This window comes from Mobula birostris, chromosome 1 (genome assembly GCF_030028105.1).
Source record: "Mobula birostris isolate sMobBir1 chromosome 1, sMobBir1.hap1, whole genome shotgun sequence".
Taxonomy (NCBI): Eukaryota; Metazoa; Chordata; class Chondrichthyes; order Myliobatiformes; family Myliobatidae; genus Mobula; species Mobula birostris.
In genome coordinates, this window is record NC_092370.1 from 124486031 (window position 1) to 124512579 (window position 26549).

At 39.1% G+C, this 26549-nt stretch overlaps 1 protein-coding gene across 2 annotated transcripts in view; it reads left to right on the forward strand.

Annotated features, from left to right (window-relative positions):
* The window catches only part of nfatc1 (nuclear factor of activated T cells 1), a 293798-nt gene that overhangs the window by 168592 nt on the left and 98657 nt on the right, over positions 1 to 26549 (forward strand). For both annotated transcript variants that reach the window (XM_072261650.1, XM_072261642.1), the window contains exon 9: positions 11972 to 12661. In XM_072261650.1, coding sequence (XP_072117751.1) covers positions 11972 to 12661 — 690 coding nt within the window. The remainder of the gene's footprint in view (positions 1 to 11971; positions 12662 to 26549) is intronic.

Genomic DNA, 26549 nt, shown 5'->3' on the forward strand with positions numbered 1-26549 from the left:
AAAAAAAGCTGTTTTGAATACTGAGTTGCATTGGAACAAACAGCCCTTTGTAATTGATTCCAAATTTTAAAAATAGTAAATTAACAGCATGAATCACAGGAAGCCAGGGTTTCCTCATGATTGTAAAGAATTTGTAGCTTTTGGTGGGCAGTGTTGAAAATTCAAATTCCTAAAATAATTAGATTTGAAATGAGGATTGTGGTAATGCTGAGGACGCTCTGATTAGTGAAGATCCTCTGAATAGTTTTCGCTTTCTGAGAGATAGATTGCCTGAGTTATATAGATGCTTGCAATAGTTATGCTAAGAGGAAATCAAAACTTAATGACTTTAACAACAGTTTGTGATTATAGTGGGTGGAGATGAAAAAAAGCATGTTTATGCAAAGATTTTTCTGAAGTTCTGAAGCTTTTGGTCAACCACTGCTAGATTTAGTCTCAAACCATTGCAGTATGGATTTCAGACAGACTCTGCCCTGTTTACAAACATTGACATGAATGGTCAGGGGAATTCTCCACATGTAAGTGTGCACAAAACACCCCTCTCAATAGTGAAAACTTAACCACTTCAGAACCACAGATCAGAATTGCCAGTTTTATTTAAATACAAAATTAAGTGACTATATTGAAAAGTATCTGAGAAGTTCAAGGGGCTTCGAAGGACTAAGGTTATGAGAGGTAGATGGTCAAAACCTCCTTCCCATGTAATGCTATCAGATACAAGAGGGCATAGGTTTTAGGTAGAATAAGTTTTAAAGATTTCTTTTTACACAGAGAGTGGTTGATCTCTGCAGCATGTTACCAGAGGAGGTGATGGAATCAGATACAATTACTATTTTTGAAAGATGTTTGGGCAGACACTTAATTTGTCATGGCTTGGAAGAATACAGTTTCAATGTTGAAAGATGGAATGAGTATCATTGAGCAAAAAGATTGGCATGGACTTGATAGGCCAAAGGTCATGAATCTATGACATGAATTACAGGAAGCCAGGATTTCCTCACGATGTTGAGGTACTTTAAAACCTTGGGTTAGGTTTGAAGTCACCCACACACAGCTTATATCCAGTGGTAGTTCTGGGTCATCAGAGCCTTCCACGAATACGCTATCACACCTCTGGGATAGGGACTGGCACTGATTTCATATTTTAACCCTAATATATATTGCATATTTTAGAGCACATACCAATTTCAGCATCTGTTCATTGCAGCGTCTGAAGTGAGATTAGTTCCCAAAATATCATTTCATGAATGTTTGAGCCATCAGTCACATTAGTGGCAGCTGGAAAAAGTTAAACATCTGCTGGAATAATGAGCCAGATCTCCATGGACCCAGCCTGTTGCCTGGATTCCCTCCTGCTGAAGACTGCACTTTTTCCAGATGTGGAGGGATGAACGAGCTGACCTACGATGCTCCTCCCCCTCCCCACCCTCTCCTGCACCCATTCTCTCACCATCCACGAGGCTTCCTGCAGAAAATAGCCCTCAGAAAATATATCAGAGGTTTTGCCCCAACCGACGTAGACAGCCTGCCAGCTGTCAAAGTCATTTAAATATTTTAAATTGTCTCTGATGAAATATGTTCAAATAATTAATTAAAATATTCTGTTGTTTTAATTAAAATTTTTAAAGTTAAAAATTACAACTCTTCAAATAGATTAAAAGTATTAAAATATAAAATAATTAAAATGCATTTGATACTTTAACATTTGAAAAGAAGATTGGAAATAAAGCTATTCAAATAGATTTAAATAATTGAAAAACCATATTGCTAAAATATAAAAAAACATGTAATTAAAAGGACTAAATAAAGTAAAACCCTTTTAATGCTAAAAACTAAACATTGTAAATTAGAATATTCAAGGATAAATCAAAAATGATTAGGAGGTTTTCTGTGTTTTCTGATCTGAATGCTTATTCTTACTCTACAGCTTTACAGCATGAATAGAAGTTAATTTTATTATTCAGAATCAGAACCAGAATCAAGTTTATAATCACCGGCATAAGCCGTGAAATTGAAATTTGTTAATGTAGCAGCAGCAGTTCAATGCAATGCATGATATAGAAGAAAAAAACAAAATAAAATAATAATTAATAAATAAGTACATCAATTACAGTATTTGTATCTTGAATAGATTAAAAATCATGCAAAAAACAGAAAAAATGTATATTAAAAAAGTGAGTTAGTGTTCAGGAGTTCAATGTGCATTTAGGAATCGGATGGTAGAGGGGAAGAAGCTGTTCCTGAATCGCCAAGTGTGTGTCTTCAGGCTTCTGTACCTCCTACCTGATGGCAACAGTGAGAAAAGGGCATGCCTGGTGCTGGAGATCCTTAATAATGGACGCTGCCTTTCTAGTGACATAAAATACATAAAATTAAATAATTTTATGATCTTAATGTATAAGGCACTGAGAGCTGTTGATACATTCCATTCCATATACAGTGCCTATAAAAAGTATTCGCGCCACCCTCCCCCCAGAAGTTTTCATGTTTTATTATTTTAAAACATTGAATCACAATGGATTAAATTGGGCTTTTTTAACACTGACGAACAGAAAAAGCCTCTGTTGTGTCAGAGTGAAAAACGCTCTCTACAAAGTGATCTAAATTAATTACAAATATAAAAAATAAAATAATTGATTGCATAAGTATTCACCCCCTTCAAGTCAATATTTAGTAAAAGCACCTTTGGCAGCAATTACAGCCCGAGTCTGGCAAAGATATATGTGGGTGCATGGTGATTGAAGATATTTTTACCGAAAGAGCTAAAAAGTACTTTCCATATTTCTGGTGGCTGGGATTAATCAACTTGTTATGATAATTTTAAGTTAATGTCTTCTCTATCTACTCCCATATTTCTTATTCTGTCCCAAATACCAACATGAATAATCATAGAGTATTAGGTGTGGAGTGGAAGAGTCAAGAAGTCATGAGCATTTGTATAAAACTTTGGTTAGGCCATCCTTGGATTATTGCATGCAGTTCTGATCACCCCATAATAGACAGGATGTCAAGGCTTTGGAAAGGGTTCAGAGGAGTTCTACTATACTGTTGCCTTGACTAGAAGGTATTAGCTATTAGGAGAGGTTGGGTAAACTTTGATTATTTTTCTCCAGAGTGTTGGAGGCTGAGGTAAGGCTGAATAGGAGTATATAATGTTATGAGAGGCATCATTCATGTTGCTATCTAGAAACATTTTCTTAGGGTATAAAAGTCAAATATAAATGGGCATAGCTTTGAAGTGCGAATCATTGAGATCTACAGCACATCACATACAGGCCCTTCAGCCCACAATGTTGTACTGAGCATGTAACCTACTCTAGAAACTGCCTAGAAGGGGAAAATTTAAAGGGGACATGCAGAGTAATTTTTTTTATAGAAGAGAGTGATATGTGCCTGGAACATACTGCCAGGTGTGCTAGTGGAAACAGATATGATAGTGGTGTTCAAGAGGCTTTTGAGTAAGCATATAAATCTGTAGTGAATGGAAGCACATGGATCATTTGCAGGCAAAAGGATGCAGTTCAATTTGGTATTGTGTTCAACACAAACACTGTGGGCCAAGGAGCCTGTTCCTGTGCTGTACTATTCAATTTCTGTGTGGGGAGGTAAATTTCCTACTGACGTAATCAGATACTAAATGTAAGGGAAATTAAATTAAATAAATAAAAGCAAAGAACACTGAAGAAAATAAACAGATGTTGTGGTACACTTGCCAAGATCTATAAGAGGGTACAAGGAGCCTAGATGCTTAGCAAAGATAAGTTGCACAAAATCATACGTTGAGTATCTGTCTCCTCAGGGTCAATAGGACAAGTAACAAAACTCCGATGGAGAATATGAAACCAACAAGAATTGGTGTTGTGAAGGGAATGTGTATCTGATCTGGCTGCTGGCAAAATAAGTGTGAGCAATCTTTAGTACACTGGAATGGGGCATTGTGAGAGATTTTTCCAATACTGTATAAATCTGGGCTTATAATCAAAGATAAGTCCAAAAGCAGATGCTTGAAGCCTGCAGTAAAACAGAAACTGCTGAAAGTTCTCAGCAGATCAGGCAGTTGAAATGAATTCTGATGAAAGGTCATCAACCTGAAGCATGTACCCAGACTTCAGTTTTCATGGGTTCTGTTGGATTTGCTGGATACTTCCAAATTTTCCATTTTATTTTCCGAAGTAAGGTATGCACTTATACACATCTCTTCATGAACACGGGACAATGCAAATTATTTCTCTTTATCATTGCAGCCATCCTGGCAGACAATGTGCACACATTAAATTCCACACTCAGCAATGTAATTATGATGCATGGCCTGCTTCACTGAGGAATTTTTGGTAGATACCATATCTTAGCTCTGACTTGGTTTCATACCACAGGATCTTTTACTTCCACCTGAAGGGGCATTAGTTTAACCTCTCATCTGAAAGCCTATGCTGCCCCTCCATACTCCAATGGAATATGCTAGGGATTTTGCACTCTCACCTCTGAAAGTGAGTCCTCTACCCCTTCAAGCTGAAGAGACAAGAGTGCTACCCACTGATACAGTCATGGTCTCCCTCAGCATTACCAAGTTGCTTGCATTGCCCATTCTAGTGTCATGGCGATATGTTCTCTTTTATCCCACCCATCCCTGGAATTGGTTTTCAGTGACTAGTAATATGGCAGTACAAGGAGGCTTTGACACCAGAGGGAGCCTTTGATCCTGCTTGGATAGATGGAAGCAGAACAAACTTGGGTAATATTATTATAAACAATAAAATAGTTGATCCCAATGTCTCAGATGGGCACTTAAGCAGGTCTTCAAATATTAACAAGATGCAAGTCACAAAACTGATGACAAAAGTAACAACAAATTTCCTTCAATGATATGGTTACTTTATGGGTATAATATGAGGTAAAGCTGCTTTAAAATAATCAGCAGTGACTAAGGCTGAAATTCATGGTGTCAGAATCTATTTAACGGCTCATAAATTGTCTGTACACTTGAAAACCTGATCCGTCTCAGCTGCAGACTGAAGAGAAGCAGTAGTGAGATTAATAACAATCAGGGCTGATGGCATTTTAATGTACTTCTGGATTGCATTAAGAAATATATGACTTGCATTACTCAAAAAATACATTGAGACTTGATTATTCACTCCGAGTCTCTGTACAGAGTTTCTGACCATTCAGTAGTGAGGATAAATGATTGGTGCATATTATTACAGACATCAGATTTAGGCAACTGCCTCTTCACAAACAAAATTAATTGTGCTTGTTATCACGTGTCACTTCCTAGGTAGCAGTGCAATAAATAAAAAGCAGATTTAAAATTAAAATGTGCCAAAATGAAGTAACATTACTGAATTCTGACAAGCAAATTGCTGAGAAGGTCTTCTATGGTATTTTAACAAGGAGCACCATGCCTTCTGCATCTTCAGTCTTATCTGCAGCTGATGAAAAGCATTTTTAAAGTCCTATATTCTGAGAAAGGATTGTGTGTGTCTTTTTAGTGTAAAGTATTTGATGTTTAATGACAGAATTTGACACTGGAACCCTGTGGTGTGTGTGTGTGTGTGTGTGTGTGTGTGTGTGTGTGTGTGTGTGTGTGTGTGTGTGTGTGTTACTCTGGATTTCCAGCATCTGCAGAATCTCTGAGTCTCTGGAGGCAGAGAGCGAGTGCCTGCTGGAATGAACACCTCACGTCAAGTGTCTTCATGACACAGTCTACAAGGGTTCCTGGTAATAACTTGCTGTCAATGCCTCAAAGGTAATAGAGGATGGTAAATAAATGCCGGCGCAGCTAGTGATAACCACCTCCCATAAATGATTTAAACAAAGAAAGACATCCATTTATTTTTGGGACCTTTTGATCCACAGATGACATTTACAGTCATCTTCTTTCCAACTGATGCCAGGTGATGGATGTAGACTGAAGAATGGAAACAGGCCCTTCAGCCCATCACCTACCTATCCATTTGCCACAATCCTACACCAGCAACTCCCCTCTTAAATCTAACACTCACTTGTACAGTGAGGAGAGGGGCACTTCACAATGGTCAATTAACCAACTGACCTGCATGTTTTTGTGAAGTGGGAGAGCCTCCTGAGGAAACTGGGAGAACATACAAACTCCACATGGAAGACGCCGGAGATCAGGGTTGAACCTGGGTCATTGAAGCTGAGAAGCATCGGCTCTACCAGCTTCGCCACTGTGATACCAAAATCATGCTGTCCTTAACCTGCTTGTGTGAGTTGCATTGCCTCATAGAATAAAGCAACGGACCAGGTCAGATTAAACCTCATTTTGTGCTACAGATTTACCTGGAAAAGAAATAGAAACAATAATTTAGGATATCTAATGGGATGCCATTGTTGACATAGTACAGCATAGGTTTAATTTCTACCTGGTGATCTAAGAATTAGAATTAGAATCAGTTTTAATATCAGCGGCATATGTTGTGAAATTTTGTTATCTTTGTGGCAGCAATACATTGCATGCATAATAAAAGATGTGAATCATAGTAAGTGTGTATACACACACACACATATATATTAGTTAAATTAAATAAATAGTGTAAAAATAAAAATAAAAAAAGTAGTGTTCATGGGTTCAATGTTCATTCAGAAATTGGATGGCGGAGGGGAAGAAGCTGTTCCTTCTGGCTCCTGTTCCTCCTTCCTGATGGTAGCAATGAGAACAAGAACCTAGGTGATGGGGGCCTTAATGATGGATGCAGCCTTTCTGAGGCATTGCTTCTTGAAGATGTCCTGGATACTATGGCGGCTAATGCCCATGAAGGAGCTGACTAAGTTTACGACTCTCTGCAGCTTATTTCGATCCTGTGCAGTTGCCCCCACCACCACCCCTCCCCCATACCAGACGGTGATGCAGCCAGTTAGAATGTCCTCCATAGTACATCTGTAGACATTCACTGAAGAAAAAAATGCCTCTTCATTGTGTTTTTTTCTTCAAAAGCTTTATTTTCTGCGATCAATGTATAGAAAGATGCACTCTTGCCACTGAGTCAGAAGGCTATGCCCTACTTTAGAGACTTAAGTGCTTTGTCAATGTATGACACCTCTGAAGTTCTGAAGGGCTGTAGCAGTGGCAGAGGTACCAATTTTCAGATAAAATGTTGAGTTGTTCCTCACTTGCTCTCTCAGGTGGATGTAAAAACAAAGCCCTATGCCAAAGAGAAGTTGGTGACCTCTGCTCTCCATCCCAGAATCTGCCTCTCTAGCAAAACTTAAAATGGATGATCTGGTCATGTATTTCATTATTGTTTCTCATGTTCTGCTGTGCACGGTTCAGCTGCTGGGCTTCATACAATACCACAGAGGTAACATTTCCGTGCATGCTATTGACTGGAAGGCTCCCTGAGGTTGAGAAAGGCTGCAAGTCAATGCAAGGTTTTCTATGTGATGCATAATGAGGAATATCAAGAAATGATACTGTCTGGTATTGACCTTCCGAAAGCTTTCTCTGGTCCAGATGTTACGACTGGCTGCTAGGCATTTCATCTATGGCAAAAATAAACAGCTTGAGCAGCGTCATATTTCTAAGCACACAGTAAAGTTTGATCTGTATTTAGACTCTGTCACTGTAACTAAACTTGAAGTTTTGAAAGTAATTTTGCTCATAATTACATGAAGTTATAGTGTTGCTCCTAGACCACCAGTGTTTATTTTGTCTGATGCATAGTTCTGTTTAACCATCAATGCCTGTCTTGTTAATGTCAGTGAACATTTTAAACTAATTGGTATAAAGCCAAGTTATATTTCATACTATATAATTTCACTTACACAGTCTATTAAGATACCGTGAAAAAAATCAAATCAAGCATATAAGCCATCTAAAAGACAGAAGGGTAAAACAAATTGTCACAATGTACAAAACCATTGATTCTATATAGTACCAAGTTTTCCATTCTTTGAAGTATCTTTGGATATTTTTTATATTAGTCCCGTTTTTGGAAATGCATCTGATCTGTCAACAATGAATGTACCAAATTACCAACACATCTCTCTTGATATTTTTAACAAACATATGAATGTACAGCAGAATATAATTGTTGTATTAAACCATGAAAAATGTGCATTAATGTAAAATACACAGTTTTCTCCACTGATAAAATAATAGAACATATTAGCTTTCTCTTGTCGTCTGTTTCCCTATACCACTCTCCTCGCTGTCGATTTCCTTTTCTGTCCAGCTGTAGCCCTAATTCCTTGTCTCAATGTGCATCTGCTTCAGCCTTTGAATGCATTACATGTCATTTATATCCTAATAATAGCCCCCAGTAGAGTATGATGGGAGTGTAATGATTAAAACACCAGACTAGTAATCTAGAGGGTTGGAATAACAATCTAGAGACTGGACTAACAATCCATTTCAAATCTTGCCTTGGGTAGTTCTGAGATGAAAAGAAATAAGCCATGGATAGTTGTAATTGAAGCTATCATTTAGTAAGGAAGGGCCAACCTAGTGTCCTTCAGGAAAAGGAAACTTGCCATTCTTACCTGCTTGACATGTCACTCAATCCAGTACTGAATTGGCTCTTGAATGGCCAAGTAAACAGTTCAGTTCAAGAACAATTAGGATGGGCAGTACACACGGGCCTTGATAGGATAGCGTTTACCCTAACATAAGGATGCAATAACAAACTAAATTCTGCTGTAGATACTGACGACCATGATTCATTTTGCAGCACTTTTGCCTCTTGTTCGGAAGATTTTCAGTTCACATCTCACTCCAGAGACCCGCACACACTGAGCTGGCTGGCTGTCTCCAGTATAGTACAAGGGAGTGCTACCTTGAGACACCAAACCGAGTGAGACCCAACTGCTTGCTCTCCCAAATGCAAGTTGCTCTTTCTTCATTATGATTCATTGTTTTATTTTGATTTGTCTGGTACCTTGTACATTTCTCCCGCTTCTCACCTCTCCCTCCTTTTCTCTTACCCTCCTCTCTCACAGTCTGTTTTCCCTCTCTCTTCTTCCTCTCCCATTCAAACTCGCTAATTCATCCCTCTTTCCCTAACTCTCACTAACTCTTTCTCACTACTCTCTATACTTTTCACTGCAAATCTCTCTCATTCCTTCTTTGCACACTTTCTATTAGCCCCTTTCACTTCTCTCCATTCTGACACTATCTCTTCGTTTCTCCCCATTCTCTTTCTTTCTCTCTCTCACACTTTCTCTCCATTTTCTCTCTCTCCCCCATTCTGTCTCTCACAAATGCACACACGAACACACACACACTCTTTCTCCCCTCTCTCGCTCTTTCACTCCCTGTCATTTGCTTCAGTTAAGACTCCCCATCTCTAACTGCTGTAGAAATTATCCAGGCTATTGTGGGGAAATGAGCATCTTGTTACACCTGTGTGGAGATGCTGGGAGACAAGACTTGGGTTGGTTGGGATGGCTGAGAATATAAGATCCTGCAGATGGACAAGGCAGGAACTAAGAAAGTAATTATGGCTGAGTCATTAATCAATATCATTGCTATTGTTCCTGGATGTTAGTTGTATTTATTGGTATAATTACTGGGCTCTACTAGGTTCTATTTTTAACAATATTTATTGTGCTGCTGTAATTTCTTGCCATTAAGCATGTTGGAGTATAATAATACCTTTATTCTGTGCAATGTAATACATGGTAGCTTAGTGGCTGGCACAATGCTTTACAGTACCGAAAGCCCAGGTTATTTTCCTGCTGATGCCTGTAAAGAGTTTGTATGTTCTCCCCGTGACTGTCTGGGGTTCCTCCAGGTACTGTACTCCAGTTTCCTTCCTCAGTCCAAAGAAAAATTAATTGATAGGTTAATTGGTCATTGTAAATTGTCCCATAATTAGGCTAGGGTTAAACTGGGGGATTGCTGGGCGGCGTGGCTTGAAGGGCCAGAAGTGCCTATTCTTCACAGTATCTCAATAAATAAATAAACATTTCAATATATTTATATAATTAATATTTCTCACTAGGAGAATTAACTCTAGGTTATTTGAAGTTGTGGGAAAGAGAGTAGTAAAAGCCATAGGGTTTTGTATCTGATTGGTCTGGGGACACCACTACCACCATCTGCATAGTGTTGTGAAAGGGATGTGCAGTAACCTCCAGGCCAAAGATGGCTGGGCACTCAGCCTTTGCTTCAGGAAGAAAGGATTTTAGCCTTTTTATTATAGGAGTAGATTATTCAAGGACACATTTATTGTCATATGTGCCAGTAATAATAAAAACTTATTTGCAGCAGTATCACAGGCACAGAGCATCATATAGGCAGTTTTCACATGGAAAAGTACAAAGTAACTTCACTATCAAAGTACATATATGTCTCATGCATAGCCCCGAGATCCGTTTTCTTGTGGGCATACTGTGTTTGCTCACAAGAAAGCATAAATATAAATGAAACAAATTTCAGGCGAAAGAGCACAGTCAGAATGATGAAACACAGAAGTCCGTATTAGTGTAATTAGCACAGTGCTGCTGAGCTTTGGTGATTAGGGTTGCTCTGGTTGTTTCAAGAATTAAATGGCTGAAAGAGAGCCATTGTTTTTGAACCTAGTAGCATAGGATTTCAGGCTTCTGTACCTCTTGCCCGATAGTACAGTAGCTGTGAGAAGATGGCACGTCCCACATGGAGAGATCTTTGCTGATCGATTTTGCCTTCATTGAGCAACACCTCCTGTACATACTACCAATAGTGGAAAGGGATGTTCCCATGATATACAGGGGGAGAAAATTAAACAGATATGAAGGAAGCTTTCTTGTTAATTCAAGCTTAAATGATGTCCAAATTCGGTTTCAAATTAGAAGCTGATGAATATGTCAGTCAGAACAGGGAGGAAGGTTTTTAAATTATTTAAATGATAATATGAAAACAATATATTAACGTAGTGGGCATAAGGGAAAACTCACTAGTAAGTGCATGGCATTGTTTAATAAGCTCTGGAAATTCTTGACACCACTTTAAGACAGGAAGCAGTAAGAAGATGAGGTCACAATTTATTAGTTTATTTTCACTAGGAAATTCAGGAAGGCTTAGAGATATCTAAACATTCTGAGAGCTTCTAATACATCCGGGTTACTCTCAGGAATAAACAAGATTGAGAAGCAAAGTAGGCTCATATAAACTATTAAAATTCCACACACCTTTTCAAGTTTATTGTTACCATTGAGATATTTGTGTAAGTAATATTTACAATGCCTATTTACATTCCTTCAGGGTCTGCACTCCTCCTGATCCCACAGCTGGTGAAATGGAGCCAAAATTAGTTTATAAAACCAAACTCAAGCAACTTGTAACCATTCTCTGTTGTGCTTGGTCAGGGAAACCAGCTGATGTCTAACAATAATAGAACAGAACGGATTGTAAAGTGTCGAAGAGGGAAAATAAACACGGACAATTACAGACAAAAATTAAAATGGAATGATTAGATTCTGGATTTTGTTGTCAATTAATTGGTCTTTTCAAAAATATTAAGTGTATGCTATGATGTATTAATCCTCCTAATAGACAGTTCCATTAACTTAAGTGAATTCCTGTTCCTTCGTGTCATCTCAATTGCTTCCACTGCCTTGACAGCAATAATAGAAACATTGTAATAATTTCAGATGAATGAATGACATTGACCAATTGTCTTCAATGGTTTTTTTTCACATCTCGCTTTTACCAAGAATGCATATTTTAAAATACTCAGTCTGAATAATATAAGTGATTTGGTGGAGACTTTGGACTTCAGGCCTCTGTTACAATGTAGGCCTGTAAAAATGTGTTTATGTACTATGCTTTGTGGTAAGGATGATTCCAAAGGAAATAGTGCTTTCAATATGAAAAAGAGCTGTGAATTTCTTGTGCTCCTGACTCATCCAATTTCTACTGAGTGGGAGACTCAGGTCATTAACTGAGAATCATGTTTATTTTGCAAAGTACCTTAGTTGCAAACCCACACATGAATATCTCTCACCTTGCTCTGTTTTCTCTCTCTCTCCTCAGTTCCCGTTATAAAAACAGAACCTGCCGATGACTATGAACCGCCCTTAATCTATGGATCGCTCAATCAAGGGATGAGTCCCTTGTCCCAACCCTACTACCCTCAACCAGTCATGGCTCCCGAGATAACACAGGATCCTAGTTCCTGCCTTGTAAGTAGTTTTTCCTCTTGTCAACAGAGGAACGCTGGGTTGTCATCCTCCCCTACATCAGTTCATAAACAGCATGACATTACATCTGCCCCCTATGCAAAATGCACCAGCGGTACAGCCAGTACCCAGCTTGGTCACCAGCAATCTCGAACAGTGCCCGCTCTTCCAGAAGTGCACAGGTCGGTTGTTGTCCATCCAACTTCGCCCACCCACTCTGCACATGTCCTGATGCAGCCCCCGATGAGCCAGCACCTCAGCAGCAGCTGTTCCCATGGCTTCCAGCATGCCCTGTATCCCAACAATCTTTCTCCTCAAGGCCCTTCTGCTTCACCAGAGGCGACTTATGTGCAGCCCTTCAGTCCAACTAATTCTGCAGCAAGAGGACAACAACAGCAAGCTCAAAAGTCTCCAAGGAATGGAGCTCAATCTAGTCCATCAATGATGCCACCAATCCCAGGGGAGAACAGCCAGGAGTTGACTCCTTTGCAAGTTACAGTGAAGCAAGAGCCTCAAGAACTGGACCAGTTGTACCTGGATGATGGTAGGTGAATCATTATCGCAATTGCTTTTTCCAAAAAGAACGTTCTTAGAATACAGTGGATTCTGGTTAATTGGGGCACATTATATACACCAGTATATTTCGGCTCAGTTAGGCAGCTGCCCCAGTTAGCTGAAGTTTTATGGAAATAATAAAGTAAAAAAAAATGCTAAACTAGCATCTAACTGAGTAACAGATTACACATTTAAAATGAAACAGAGAACAAGTTAGAACATTATCAATACTACTACAGTGTGATAAAACTGTGCGTTAGTTCCAATTAGTTATGGATGGAGGAATTCATCCAGTGTGTATTGTGGTGTGTGCTGCCAACTGACTGTAAATAAACAAAAGCAGCAGAGGCCCCTAGTGCAGATAATGGACCGCCTTCAAAATAAAAAACAAAATTATCTAAAATCATTGCTTTTTGAATTGCGTCCTCAGCTGAAATGGGTAACATGACATAAGCACACACAACTGACACTATATTTTAAAAGTCTAAGCATGGTGTAGTGTCTTATGGCCACACAAGTGGCCGGCCATTTCTGGCACCTCCAAGCCTAAATGCTTGAAACTACAGTGAGCAAAACGGTTCTGAATGATCTTACTGCTTATTTCTCATGAACTTTCAGTAATGAAAGTCACTGCTTTTTGAACACAAACACACACAACTGATGCTATTTACAAACTCTTCGCTCTAAGCACGATTTAGTATTTAATGGCCACATAAGTGCAAACGACTGACTCTAGTTAGAAACTGTATGGCAACAGCCTCCTGAACCAATTAAGCAGCATATTTGTCTCAAATAAATGACGGGGATCCCAGCAATTTTCTCAATTCATTTCTATTTTTAAGAGTAGTCCCAAATAAGCTGCTACCCTGATTAGCCAATGGCCCAATGAACAGGAATCCACAGTATTTGGGAATTTCCTTAATCTGTTTGCACTTATTAAAGGTGTAATGGATTTCCTAAGAGTGATTGTCATTTGCTTTCACATCTGAGTTATTTTGTCATAATCATTTATTTTTGCAGAACAAGCCTTTAATGTTGACATTGTGCATAATGTCGGCAGTATTGATAACACATGAGGTTGCAGTAATGTCGATGCTTTAAATATAATCCATTTAAATGCCTGAATAACTGTTTCTTGAAACCATTTGATTTCATACTTACTTTTTTCTTACTTTGCAACATTCCCAGATTAGTGTTGAGCCCTAAATCATACAAAGTGTTATATTAACTTCAATAGGGATCTAAAAAAAATGGATGGGAGATATCCTGGGAATATCAGATCCAAAAAGCTTGCTAGCCTGGGACAAAACACTAGTCATATTTCCCATGGGTGTTGATTGTTTTTGCGGATGATAGGATGGTGAGTCTGGGTGCTTGCCTCACTTTTGAGGACAGATTTGCACACATTCCATCCCAGAAGTGCCAGTGTCTCCTCAGTGTCCAGAAGTGTAACTGAGGTCTTATGAAGCTTGTGGGAACCCTAGGGATAGAAAATTTTTATGGAGCTGTAACAAAATTGTTGAAGTTTTTAAAGTTCTTTGTTTTTCTTACAGTCTTAGTTTCTCTGTTTTGGTTAATGATCCTGGGGCAACCCAGTATAGGTTCATTGCCAGTTACTAAAGTGTTAGTTATTGATCTTTGGAAGCAACAGCCTTTCAACTTGACAGGAAAATACATGGAGTATCAATTTATATTTGATATGTAAGCAACACCATTTTTGTAAAATCCTTTGTCTGATATTCCCATCTATTTGACTCAAAGGGGAGGGGTTTTTTTGTTGTTTCATAGGATAGAGTACAAATTGTAATTAAAGGAGAAAGTACAAAGGACAAAGTAAATATATTATCAATGTACATATAGGTCACCATATACAGCCCTGAGATTCATTTTCTTGTGGGCATACACAATAAGTTGAAGAAATTTAGGGAGCGGTGTCTCAGAAAGGCAGCGTCCATCGTTAAGGACCTCCGGCACCCAGGGTATGCCCTTTCCTCACTGTTACTATCAGGTAGGAGATACAGAAGCCTGAAGGCACACACTCAGCGATTCAGGAACAGTTTCTTCCCCTCTGCAATCCGATTCCTAAATGGACATTGAAGCTTTGGACACTACCTCACTTTTTTAAAAATACACAATATTTCTGGTTTTGCACATTTTTTTAAATCTATTCAATATACATAATTGATTTACTTGTTTATTTATTATTTTTTCACTCTCTGCTAGACTATGTATTGCATTGAACTGCTGCTGCTAAATTAACAAATTTCACGTCACATGCCGGTGACAATAAACCTGATTCTGATTCTGAAATATTAGGATCAATGAAAGATTTCCCAACAGGGTGGACAAACAACCAATGTGCAAAAGACAACACACTGTGCAAATACAAAAGATTTTTTAAAAAAGCAATAAATATCAAGAACATGAGATGAAGAGTCCTTGAAAGTGAGTCCATGAACAGTTCAATGATGGAATAAGTGAAGCTGAGAAGTTATCCCCACTGATTCGATAGCCTTATGGCTAAGGGTTAATAATTATTCTTGAACTTGGCAGTGTGAGTACTGAAGTTCCTGTACCTTCTTCCTGATGGCAGCAGTGAGAAGAGAGCATGGTCTGGTGGGGAGGTCCTTGATGATGAATGCTCCTTTCCCGCAACAGTACTCCATGTAGATGTGCTCAATGGTGGGAAGGGCTTTATCCGCTACTTTTTGTAGGATTTTCCTTTCAAGGACTTTGGTGTTTCCATACCAGACCATGATGCAACCAGTCAACATACTCTCCACCACACATATATAGAAGCTTGTCACAGTTTTAGAGGTCATGCTGAATCCTTGCAATCTTATAAGGAAGTAGGAGTGCTGCCGTGCTTTCTTTGTAATGGCAGGTATGTGTTAGGCCCAGGGCAAATCCTCTGAAATGATAACATTAAGAAATTTAAATTTGATGACCCTCTGCACGCCTGATCTCCCGATGAGAACTGGCTCAAGGACCTCCAGTTTCCTTCTCCTGAAGTCAATTGTTAGCTCCTTGATCTTGCTGGCATTGAGTGAGATGTTGTTGTTGTGGCACCAATCAGCCAAATTTTCTATCTCCCTCCTATCTGCTGGTTCATCACCACTTTTGATTCGGCTAATCACAATGGTGTTGACAGCAAACTTAAATATGGCATTGCAGCTGTGCTTGGCCTCACAGTCATAAGTGTAGAGCAGGGAGCTAAATGCACAGCCTTGTGGTACACCTGTGCTGATGGAGATTGTGGAGGAGATGTTTTTGCCAATGAAAACTGACTTAGGTCTGCAGGTGAGGAAATCTAGGATCCAGCTGCACAAGGAGGCTTTGAGGCCAGGGTCTTGAAACTTATTGATTAGTATTGAGGGGATAATGGTATTGAATGCTGAGCTGTAATTGATAAAAAGCATCTTGATAAATGCATCTTTGCTGTCCAGATGTTTCAGGGTTGAGTGAAATGCCAATGAAATGGCATCTGCTGTGGACCTTTTGTGATGGTAGGCAAATAGGAGTGGATCCATTTCGCTTCTCAGGCAGAAGTTGATGTTTCATCACCAACCTCTCAAAGCATTTCATTACAATGGATGTAAATGATACTGCATGATAATCATTGAGGCAGGTTTCCATGTTCTTCTTAAGAACCAGTATAATTGATACTGGCTTGAAGCAGGTGGGTACCTTGGACTGCCAAAGAGAGAGGTTAAAGACATCAGTGAACACTCCAGCCAGGTGATTAGCACAGGCCTTTAGTACTCAGCCAGGAACCCCATCTGGACTGGACGCTTTCCATGGGTTCACTCTCCAGGGCTAACACTGGGATGTTTGTGTAAGGCAGCTTTGCCCCTTGAGCTATCTTCTTTGAAATAAATCTCTCTACTGCTCTTTAACATCTGACTTGTCCACCACGAAAAAAAATTAAAATGTTTTGCCATTTAAGGTCATTGTGTAAACACAACTTTTGACAGAGGGGTTTCCTGTTGACCATGTTGATTTTTTTTTCAACTACTTTCTTAGTTAGCTGTTGTTATTTACTCATTCCTGTTTAATCTGAGATTACGTATTCAATCCATTGACTCCTAAACTTGAAGAAAACCTATTTTGTAAGGTATGAGTGTTGACTTTCCCTCAAAAGAAATGTTCTTCCCTTGGTTATTTGATTTTCTGGACATCCCTGCATGTTTGCTCTACATTTCACACAGATGAAACAGCATTGCACCTGATTTAGTATATTGTGCTCAATTCTCACAATGTAGCCTCCTGTGAAACTGAGAAAACAAATGCAGAAAGGGTGAACAATTTTCAGAACACTTTTGCAAAGGGCAATGATGAGCTTCCAGTTGCCTGTCACATTAATTTTCTACCCAGCAATCACTCTAACATCTATGTCTTTGGCCTTCTGACATTGCTCCAACAGTGCACAAGGTAAGGTCAAGGAGCTGCATCTCAGCTTCTTCTTGGTATGTTACAGCTCATGAAGCTTAATACTGAATTTAACACGACAGGTATCCACTCTGTTATATCCTCTGTCTACACAGGTGTGACTGTACCTCTCTATTTCAATTTGTTTCATTTCTTTTCTCTGTCTCCAACTGACTGGTTCTAAAGTAATTGTTATTTTGACAACTTTGATCTGCACGTATCAAAGACATTACCTCTATTCTCTCTATTGCTGAGTCCACTCTACAATCTTTTGCCCGGTTCTAGTGAAGCATCGCTAATTCCAACTCTCTACTTTGTTTCTTTCTCCAGTGATGCTGTTTGATCTGAAGAGTATTTTCAGTATCCTCAGTTTTTTTTTTCCACATTTTTTCTGCTTTTAGCCAAACAGGTTTTAGTTTGTCTTCCTTTGCACTTTCTCTGACTTCATTTTTTCTGTAATTTATGTTATTTCCATTCTTCTACTGGAATCTGGCATCTTCAGCTATGGATTTTGGCAGGTTCACTTTCATCCACCAGTGTCAAAGTGATCCCTTTTTCTCATGGCTCTGCTTTATAAGCAGTGATTCCCTCTGGAGTCATACTTGCCTGTGTGATGTTTGCCCACGCACCTTGTTGCTGAGTTCAACTAGAACTTGAAGGGCAAATATTTCCATAGCAAAACTGCTGCTCAGTCTAGGGTGACAAGCCAATTTTCAATCGTCAATTTTCCCATTCTTTCCATGTGCATGCAGCAAGTTTTACTTCAAATTTGCAGATTACAGTCCATGCCTATTAGTTCAGAGACTCCCCCCTGAGGAGAAGTAGGAAAATATCTTCTAGGAAAATATAATTCTATTTTATTCCTTAATAAACTTAAATCAAAAAATCGTGCAGAACTTGTTTTGCCTCTTGCTCATACAGGTTTTATATTAATGGCTCATTGAAACCAACTGTGCCAGATAATGGATTGCATCTCTACCTGTAGCTCTAATGCTATCTCACCCTATTAGTCAGCATTGCCAATAGGAGACATGTGGAATTAACATGCAGAACACAGATCTAAGTTCTCTGGAACTGCCCTACAACCATTCCTGTATATTGGTCTTTGTGCTTCTTTGCTGTCGGTCATCAGAGGACCATATGACATCATGCACTCGAATATTACTTATTGAGCCTCAATTTCTAGTAAATTGTTTAATTGAAAAATATTTTTACTGCCTTCTATATGCAAGCACATACAATTGTACCTTGGCATGATGAATTTGTAATCACGGTGAAGAATCTGACTCTGGGTGGAATACATGCTGTCACTTATTTCTGCACCAAAGCTGCTCCAAGTCTATGAATAGTTCTACTATTGCAATATCACTGAAGCTTCAGTTTTATATGTCTCTGCTAATTCTACCTTTTGGACTGTTCACTCACTGATCTGCACAGCGTGCAAACTCATAAAGGCCATACATGTTCCGTGTGTGATACTAAAGCCCTACTTTGCTGAGATAAATCTCCTGAGATGATGATTTCTGAAAGGTTTTCATTGCCAGATGCTGGACTGTGCGCTAAAAGAATCAGTCTTACCACTGTCCGGTAATCGGTTCAGACCACCATGATAAGAGCTCAGCAAGTCACTGCCCAGTCAGCTAATGCATGCTCCAAGAGTTGGGATGGGAAGAGGTGCCTCTGGGCCTATCAGCTGGGAACAGGGGCTTGGTGTGCAAGCAGGTGATTGGCATTCAGTGCTGGGAATTGGGGTGATGGTGGCGGACACACTGACAAAGCTTTGGGGGCTTGAGGGTACAGGCGTAAAGAATTGAATAGATAATGCTGATTGGAGAAGAATTGTAGAGTTGACTATAGAGGTTAAGGACAATTCAGAGGTTAGATGGTGAGGTATAGACAAGGTGTTGCTTGCAATGCTGTCATAGACCAGAAGTGTAGGGCCCGAAGTCTATACAATAACCTTGCTGCTGAGGTGTGAAGGTCATGTTGTCCTAAGACTGCCAACATGGTCTGAATTTCTCCACAATGCTCCAAAACAAACATTACTTGGACAATGAAGTTGAGTTCTGGACCCTTGACACATACATTGCATCGAGACTCACAAGTGTAGCTCATGACACTGGAACTGGTACAAAACATTCTGGAAATAGATATCATCAAGTTTTGCTCCAGAAATAAGCCACACGATGCTGAAAGTAAAGCACTATTGTGCATTAAGTTTCTAGCTGTACATGCTTATATCTTTGCCAGCAATGAATCCTGTGTGTACTTTAATTCTTGTAACCTTACCAGCCTTTTGAACTGATTGGGAAGACTTCTTGGCATAGCCTGACCCTGCTAGAGGAATGCAACAAGCTTATGTGTAATGGTGAGATCATAGTTCAGTAGTTTGGCACAGTTTTCTTAAACTTAATCAAGTATATCAATAAACAGGTTAATTTTAAACCTCCCCAAACTTCTCAAAATAGCCTCCTCTACTGGCCCAAAAGAAGTCCCAGTTTAGGTGTCCATTCTAATAGGAAGCAGTCCTCTCTGCCATTTTATCTTTTCCCTGTCTGGAACAAACTCCTAGGTTATCCCCTAATTACATTTCCTAATTTCCCAATTTCATTCCCCTCCTCCAGTAGGGGAGGAAGAGAGGAATGGCTAAGGGTCCCACAGCTGCAACTCCAAAATTCCTTCTGAAATAACATTGAGTTTCTAAAATTTATTTAAAGTGCCTTTCTTCCAGCAATAGCTTGCATTTATCATACCTTTAAAGTAGCAAACTTCTGTGACATGCTACATTGAAGCATAAACAAATGAAATGGGATGCCTAGACATAAAAGGATACTTTAGAAGTGGTTTTGAGGAAGGTCTGTAAGGAGAAGGAAGTTCGGGGACGGGTGGGATTCCATCAGTCAAGGCTCAGTATTCCATTTGCATCTTCCTAACTGGAATTCCACCAACATGAAACATTATAATTATGATCATATCAGTGCAAAATGCATCTACAGTCATATATTCCCATCATTATTATTTAATTTAAATACATCTGCCTAAATATTTTATTTGGATGAAAGATTACCATAGTGATAGCAGACATTGTTTCTGACTTCCTTCAACACCTGGCAAGCACCTCAGAGCAGGTGTGAAAGCACTGGCGAATCTGGACCACTACATCTCCAAAGCAATTCATTCATGGGTGCTGCTGACAAGGACAGTGTTTATTGCTTATCCCTAATTGCGCTTGAGAAGATTGTGCTGGTGAACTCTTCCCACAGTCCTCTTGGGTAAACAAGTTTGCAGCCTACAACGATGAGGTTCAGGTGATATATTTCCAAGTCAGGGTTGTGTAGGATTTGTGCAGAAGCTTTAGGTCTTCACACATGCCTGCAGGTTTGGTAAATGCCATCAGACGAGTCTGGTCTGTAGAAACATTTGCAGAAATCAGCACTGCAGGTTCTAAGGCTTCTCTCTTTGACAACTTTCATTTGGTGCTGCAGTAGAAAAATCAGACATCTGCCTCCCACAGATTCTTCAATCAGACTTTTTCTTCAAGTGTCAAATTATATTTTGGCAGGATTATTTATCTCTACCTTTTCTTTCACCATAGTGTACTTCCTGGCTTGATTTTACCCCCTCAGAGCTTCTTCAGAAATGTTTTCTTGATCCTTGCCTATCTCCCTTCCCACCAGCTCCTGTAGTTTCCTGAGCTAAGTATTATTCCCAATTGATTTCCTATAAATAATTTCTATTGCCAAACTGCCTACTCAGACTTTCTTCAATCTCTCTAATTGCTGCAGGCATATCAGTTCATGTTTGGTAATTTAAGCTATTTATTCAGGTGCACAGTCCTTTGGCACACACTGCGATTTATGCTCTGCCTATTTATGCAGAGCCTTACAGCCTTACCCCAGTTCACAATATTTCTTTACTTGTGTAGCGCATAATGACATCCAGTAACCTGATGCACGTTGTATGTGAAGAATTGATTTTACTTGCCATCGTGGATAGTTATTAATTTGGTGAGCAACTGAAATTCGCTTGGTTTTTAAAAACAGTTAGCTATAAAATGTATGTAGATACATCAAGCATTAATTTTACATTAAATTATTTCTGGAGTCAGTGTAGACCAAGCTATATTTAATGCATAATAGTATGAGATCGACACTGTCAAACCAACTCTCTTTGAACGTCCAATGTTTTTTTTCCCAAAACAGAGACCTCAATGGCTTATCAGACTCTTGGGATGTTCAGTAGCATAGATGTGGAGAAGATGCTTCTAACTGTTAGAAGAGACTAAAACCAAAGACCATAAATGTAAGACTCTCGGGAATAAATCCAATAGGAAACTCAGGAGAAGTATCCTTGCCCAGAGAACAGTAAGAACGTGGGACTCATTATGAAAAGGAATAGTTGATATGTTCTTTTTCAAATTGGGAATATGCAAGAACAATAATGGAAGGATACAGTGATAGGGCTACATGAATATAAATCAGAATAGTCTTACCTGGAATATATGAATACCATTATGGGCCAGTTGGGCTAGAGGAACTGTTCCTATGCAGAATTCTCAGTAAATATCAGTGCATGAATATTGAGCAAAAGTTGCTATATTATCAATGCAAGAATGCACCTGATCTTCGTGGTTTGTGAGGTTGCCTTTAGATGGATATCCTAAGTAATAGTCATTCATGTCACTGATAGGTGTGGTAAAAATTGGCATTGTCTTTGGGTTGTTCCATTGTAAAATCCTGCTGTCCAGTAGGTTACAGTCAATTCCTTTAACATACCAGACCACTGTCAAAGCTTGGGGAGTTGTATGTTCGCCTAAGCACATTGTATTACTTCTGCAGAGGAGCAGGTGAGTTCTTTATTTTCAATGGTATTATGAGGAATGAATCATTTGTTAACACAGCTATAGAAATCTCCCTCTCATGGTGCTAAATGAGTGATATGGTATCAGTTGCCTGCTGTGCTCTCTCCAAGAAATCCTGTTTTTCATTGATCAAGGTCAATATGAACATACATCTATCTGTATGCCACAGGAATATACCTTGTGGCCCATAGTATCTGTGTCAGGCACAATGCCAATTAATCAAAACCCATCTGTCTGCACACAGTTTAAACACCTTTATCCCTTGTATGTCCGTATGCCTGTATAAATACCTCTAAGTTCCACTATCATGTCTACTCTCCAGTAGTGCGTTCCAGATGTCTACCATGATCTGTGTAAAAAAACATATCCTGCTCATCCTCTTTAAAACTTTGCCCTCTTGCCTTAAAGCTATCCCCTCCAGTATTTGACATTTCCACCCAGAGGCTAAACACTGTGAGCCTGAGAAAAACTTTAAAGAAACAATATAAAATGTCGTGCTGCTACAAAGCAGTGCATTCAGTGATACTGACTGCAGATAAATTTGGGATGAATTTCTAGACAATTTTTTTTAATGGTTGTAAACTTGATATTTATTCATTAAAAACACAAATCAAAATAAGACCATAAGACATAAGAGCAGAATTAGGCCATTCATCCCAACAAGTCTGCTCCACCGTTCCATCATGGCTGATCCTGGATCCCACTCAACCCCACACACCCGCCTTCTCGCCATACCCTTTGACGCTCTGACCAATCAGGAAACAATCAACTTCTGCCTTAAATATACCTACAGACTTGGCTTCCACTGCAGTCTGTGGAAGAGCATTCCACAGATTTACTACTCTCTGGCTGAAAAAATTACTCCTTACCTTTGTTCTAAAGGGTGGCCCCTCAGTTTTGAGGCTGTGCCCTCTAGTTTTGGATACACCCACCATAGGAAACATCCTCTCCACATCCACCCTATCAAGTTCTTTCAACATTAGGTAAGTTTCAATGAGATGCCCTCGCATTCTTCTAACCTTCGGTTGACCTACTTGCTTGAACTACTGAATTTTTTCATAAAAAGTTATTTTAGATGGATTTATAAAAGCAAATTATTACCTTTAACAATCCATGTCTGTCTAACCTATCATTGTTTCAAGAATGAATACTCTATACTAGTTTCCATTATATATTGTGCAAGGAAAAAGAAATGTGATTATATGATCGCATTAATCCATGATTTAAATCTCAGCATTATGCACACGAGAAAATCTGTAGATGCCAAAAATTCAAAGCAACACACACAAAAGGCTGCAGGAACTCAGCAGGCCAGACAGCATCATGCTGGGTTCCTCCAGCATTTTGTGTATGTTGCTCAGCATTATATGTTATAGTAGTGTTGTCAGTCTTGTCCGTAATGTGATGCTTGAACTCCCTTGGAGTACAGTAACAAAATTTATTACAGATTTTATGAATCTAAAATATATTTTTAAATGTCTCACACTGAACTAGTAAACCTTGTCGAGTAATTGATGACTTGAAGAGTGAAATTCAAAACTGCATTGAAAACAAAGCAGAAAATGCAAGAAATACTCAGACAATTGAGCAGCATCTGCAGAGAGGGGAGCAGAGTTCATGTTTCAGACTTTGTGTTATTCAATGATGCTCAACAAATTCAGCTTCATGGTGATATTTGTAAACAATATGTAATCATGTTGACAAAAAGCTGTTCTCTTCACCCTGAGCTTCTAGTCACACTCGTTAAACTCCTTGGAGCCTCAAACGTCTCCCCTTTTGCATATTTTCTTAGCAGGGCACATATCTTCTCAACATTTAAAAAATATTTCAACAGTTTTCATGAATTTCCATCATTCTTAATTACTCTGTCATGAAAATTTAGGATGCATACGAGGCCCATCAGCCCACTGTGACCAGGTTGTTCACAAAGAATTACCTAACGTACTCCCACTTTCCATCTCTTGGTCTACTGCCCAACATATCATGCTATTCAAGTATGCATCCAAATATTTTTTGTATGTCATGACAGCCGAGGCCTCTATCAACCCCTCCCCACCCTGTTCCAGTTCCATGTGACCTTTGGGGGAACCAGGTTGTCCTCACCCACCCTCTTGTCCTTTTCATAGTCATAGTCATAGTCATTCTCCTTTTATCAATTATCGGAAATCTACGCCTCCCATCACCCCCTGATTTTTAATACTATTGGAAAATATGACCTCTCTAATTTCCTATATATTGGTATCTCAGAACTTTAACGCATCAATTAAATTTCCTCACCATTCTCTGTTCTAAAGAAAACAATCCCAGTCAATCCATTGGCTGGATTGTTGTTAAAAAGAATCATCATAAATGCTCCAACTTTTTCAGAACTTTGCATGGGTGGAATAAAAATCAAGATTACACTATTCAATTGATAATTACCTTTTATTATTTGCAGGTGTGACTTCTAATATAAAGGAAATAGGTTATGCGTGTCAGCCAGGGTTGAACTTTTGTCACTGAAGCCTTCATAGATACCAGATTGTTTCCATCCTCTTCCTTCCTGCTTCCACTGCTAAACCATCCATAGACATGTACAAGCCTTGATTTCCATATCCACTGCCATCCTTTGTCCTTGATTTTGCTGAACTCCATTCACTAATGCAGTTAGACTTAATTCTGTGCGTCAGTTAGCCATGATTTTTCCATTGTTATCTGTAGTCCCAGAGCTACACTCGAACAATCCCATATGACCACACCTCAAATTCCATTCTGGTGTGCAGCAAACTATTTGTATCTAAGGAATATTTTTAAAGAATTAGTCACACTCAAATTCCACCCAGCTTGTTGAGGGAAAATATTGTCACAAATGTGCCATGTGATCATGTGGATTTCCTCCTCTCTCATTCCAAGAACATAATGGTTAGTAGGTTAATTAGTTCTACAGGTGTAATTGGGCAGCATGAGATTCTTGTACGTGAAGAGACTGTTCCCATGCTGTATCTCGAAGTCAAAGTAAAACATTATCAAAGTAGGTATTTGTCACCCTATACTACCTTGAGCTTTGTTTTCTTGCAGGTATTTAAAGGAAAATAAATAAATACAATAGCATTTACAGAAAATGGTACATAACTAATGACTGTTAAATAACCAATGTGCAAAACAAAACAAGTTGTACAAATAGTAAAAAAATACCGAGAACATGAGTTGTAAAGAGTCCTTGAACGTTGGTCTGTAGTTTATAGAATCAGTTCAGAATGGTGATAAATGTAGTTATCATGCTGTTTCAAGAGTCTGATGGAGGGAGGGTAATAATTGTTACTGAACTTGCTGGTATGTTACCTTAGGCTTATGTACCTCCTACCCGATGGTAGTAATGATAAGAGAGCATGGGATGAATGGTGGAGGTCCTTTATGATGGATGCAGATTTCTTGTTGCAGCTCTCCTTATTGATGTGCTCAATGGTGGGGAGAGTTTGGCCTGTGATGGACTAGGCTGTATCCACGACTTTCTGTAGACTTTTCTTTTCCTGGGCATTGGTGTTTCCATACCAGACCATGATGCAACTTGTCAAGATACTTTCCGCTGCGCATCTATAGTAGTTTGTTAACATATTTGCTGAATCTATGCAAAGTTCTAAGAAAGTAGAGGTGCTTTAGTGTCTTCTTTGTGATAGTATTTACATGCTGGTCCCAGGACAGATCCTCCTATGACATGAAGGAATTTAAAGCTGCTGCCCCTCTCCACCTTCAGTCCTCTAATGAGGACTAGCTCATGAACCTCCAGCTTTTAACTTCTGCAGTCAATAATCAACTCTTTGGTCTTGCTGACATTGAGTGAGAAATCATTGTTCTGGCACCACTCATCCAGATTTTAAATCTCTCTCCTATATGCCATTTCGTCACCAACTTTGATATTGTTCAACAACAGTGGTGTCGTCAGCAAACTTAAATACAGCATTGGAGCTGAAATTAGCCACACAATCACGGGTATAAACTGAGTAATGTAGGAGGCTAAGCACATAGCCTTGTGCTGATGGTGAGTGTGGAATAGATGTTGTTGCCAGTCTATGGTGGCTGGAGTGTGAAATTGGGAGGAGGTATTGAAGCCCAAGCCTTAGAGCTTAGTAATGAATTTTGAAGGGATGTTAGTGTTGAATACTGAGCTGTAGTCAATGAAGAGCATTCTGATATATTCACCTTCATTGTCCAGATGCTCCAGGGATGAGTGAAGGGCCAATGAAAATGCATCTGCTGTTAACCTGTTGTGAAGGTAGAGACATTGGAGTGGATCCAGATCATTCCTCAGTTGGAAGTTCACATGCTTCATAACTAACCTCTGGAAGTACTTCAACTCAGTGGATGTAAGTGCTACTGTACAATAGTCATTGAGGCAGGTTACCACATTTTTCTCGGGCATCCGTACGATTGAAGCCTGCTTAAAGCAGTTAATTACCACAGACTGCTGAAGCAAGAGATCGAAAATATCTGTAAATACTCCAGTCAGTTGATTAGGCCAGGTTTTTAGTACTTAGCCAGATATGTGGTCTGGTACTACTAAATAATAAAAAACATGCTTTTGTATTTCAAATGCTTAAAAGGATAAAAG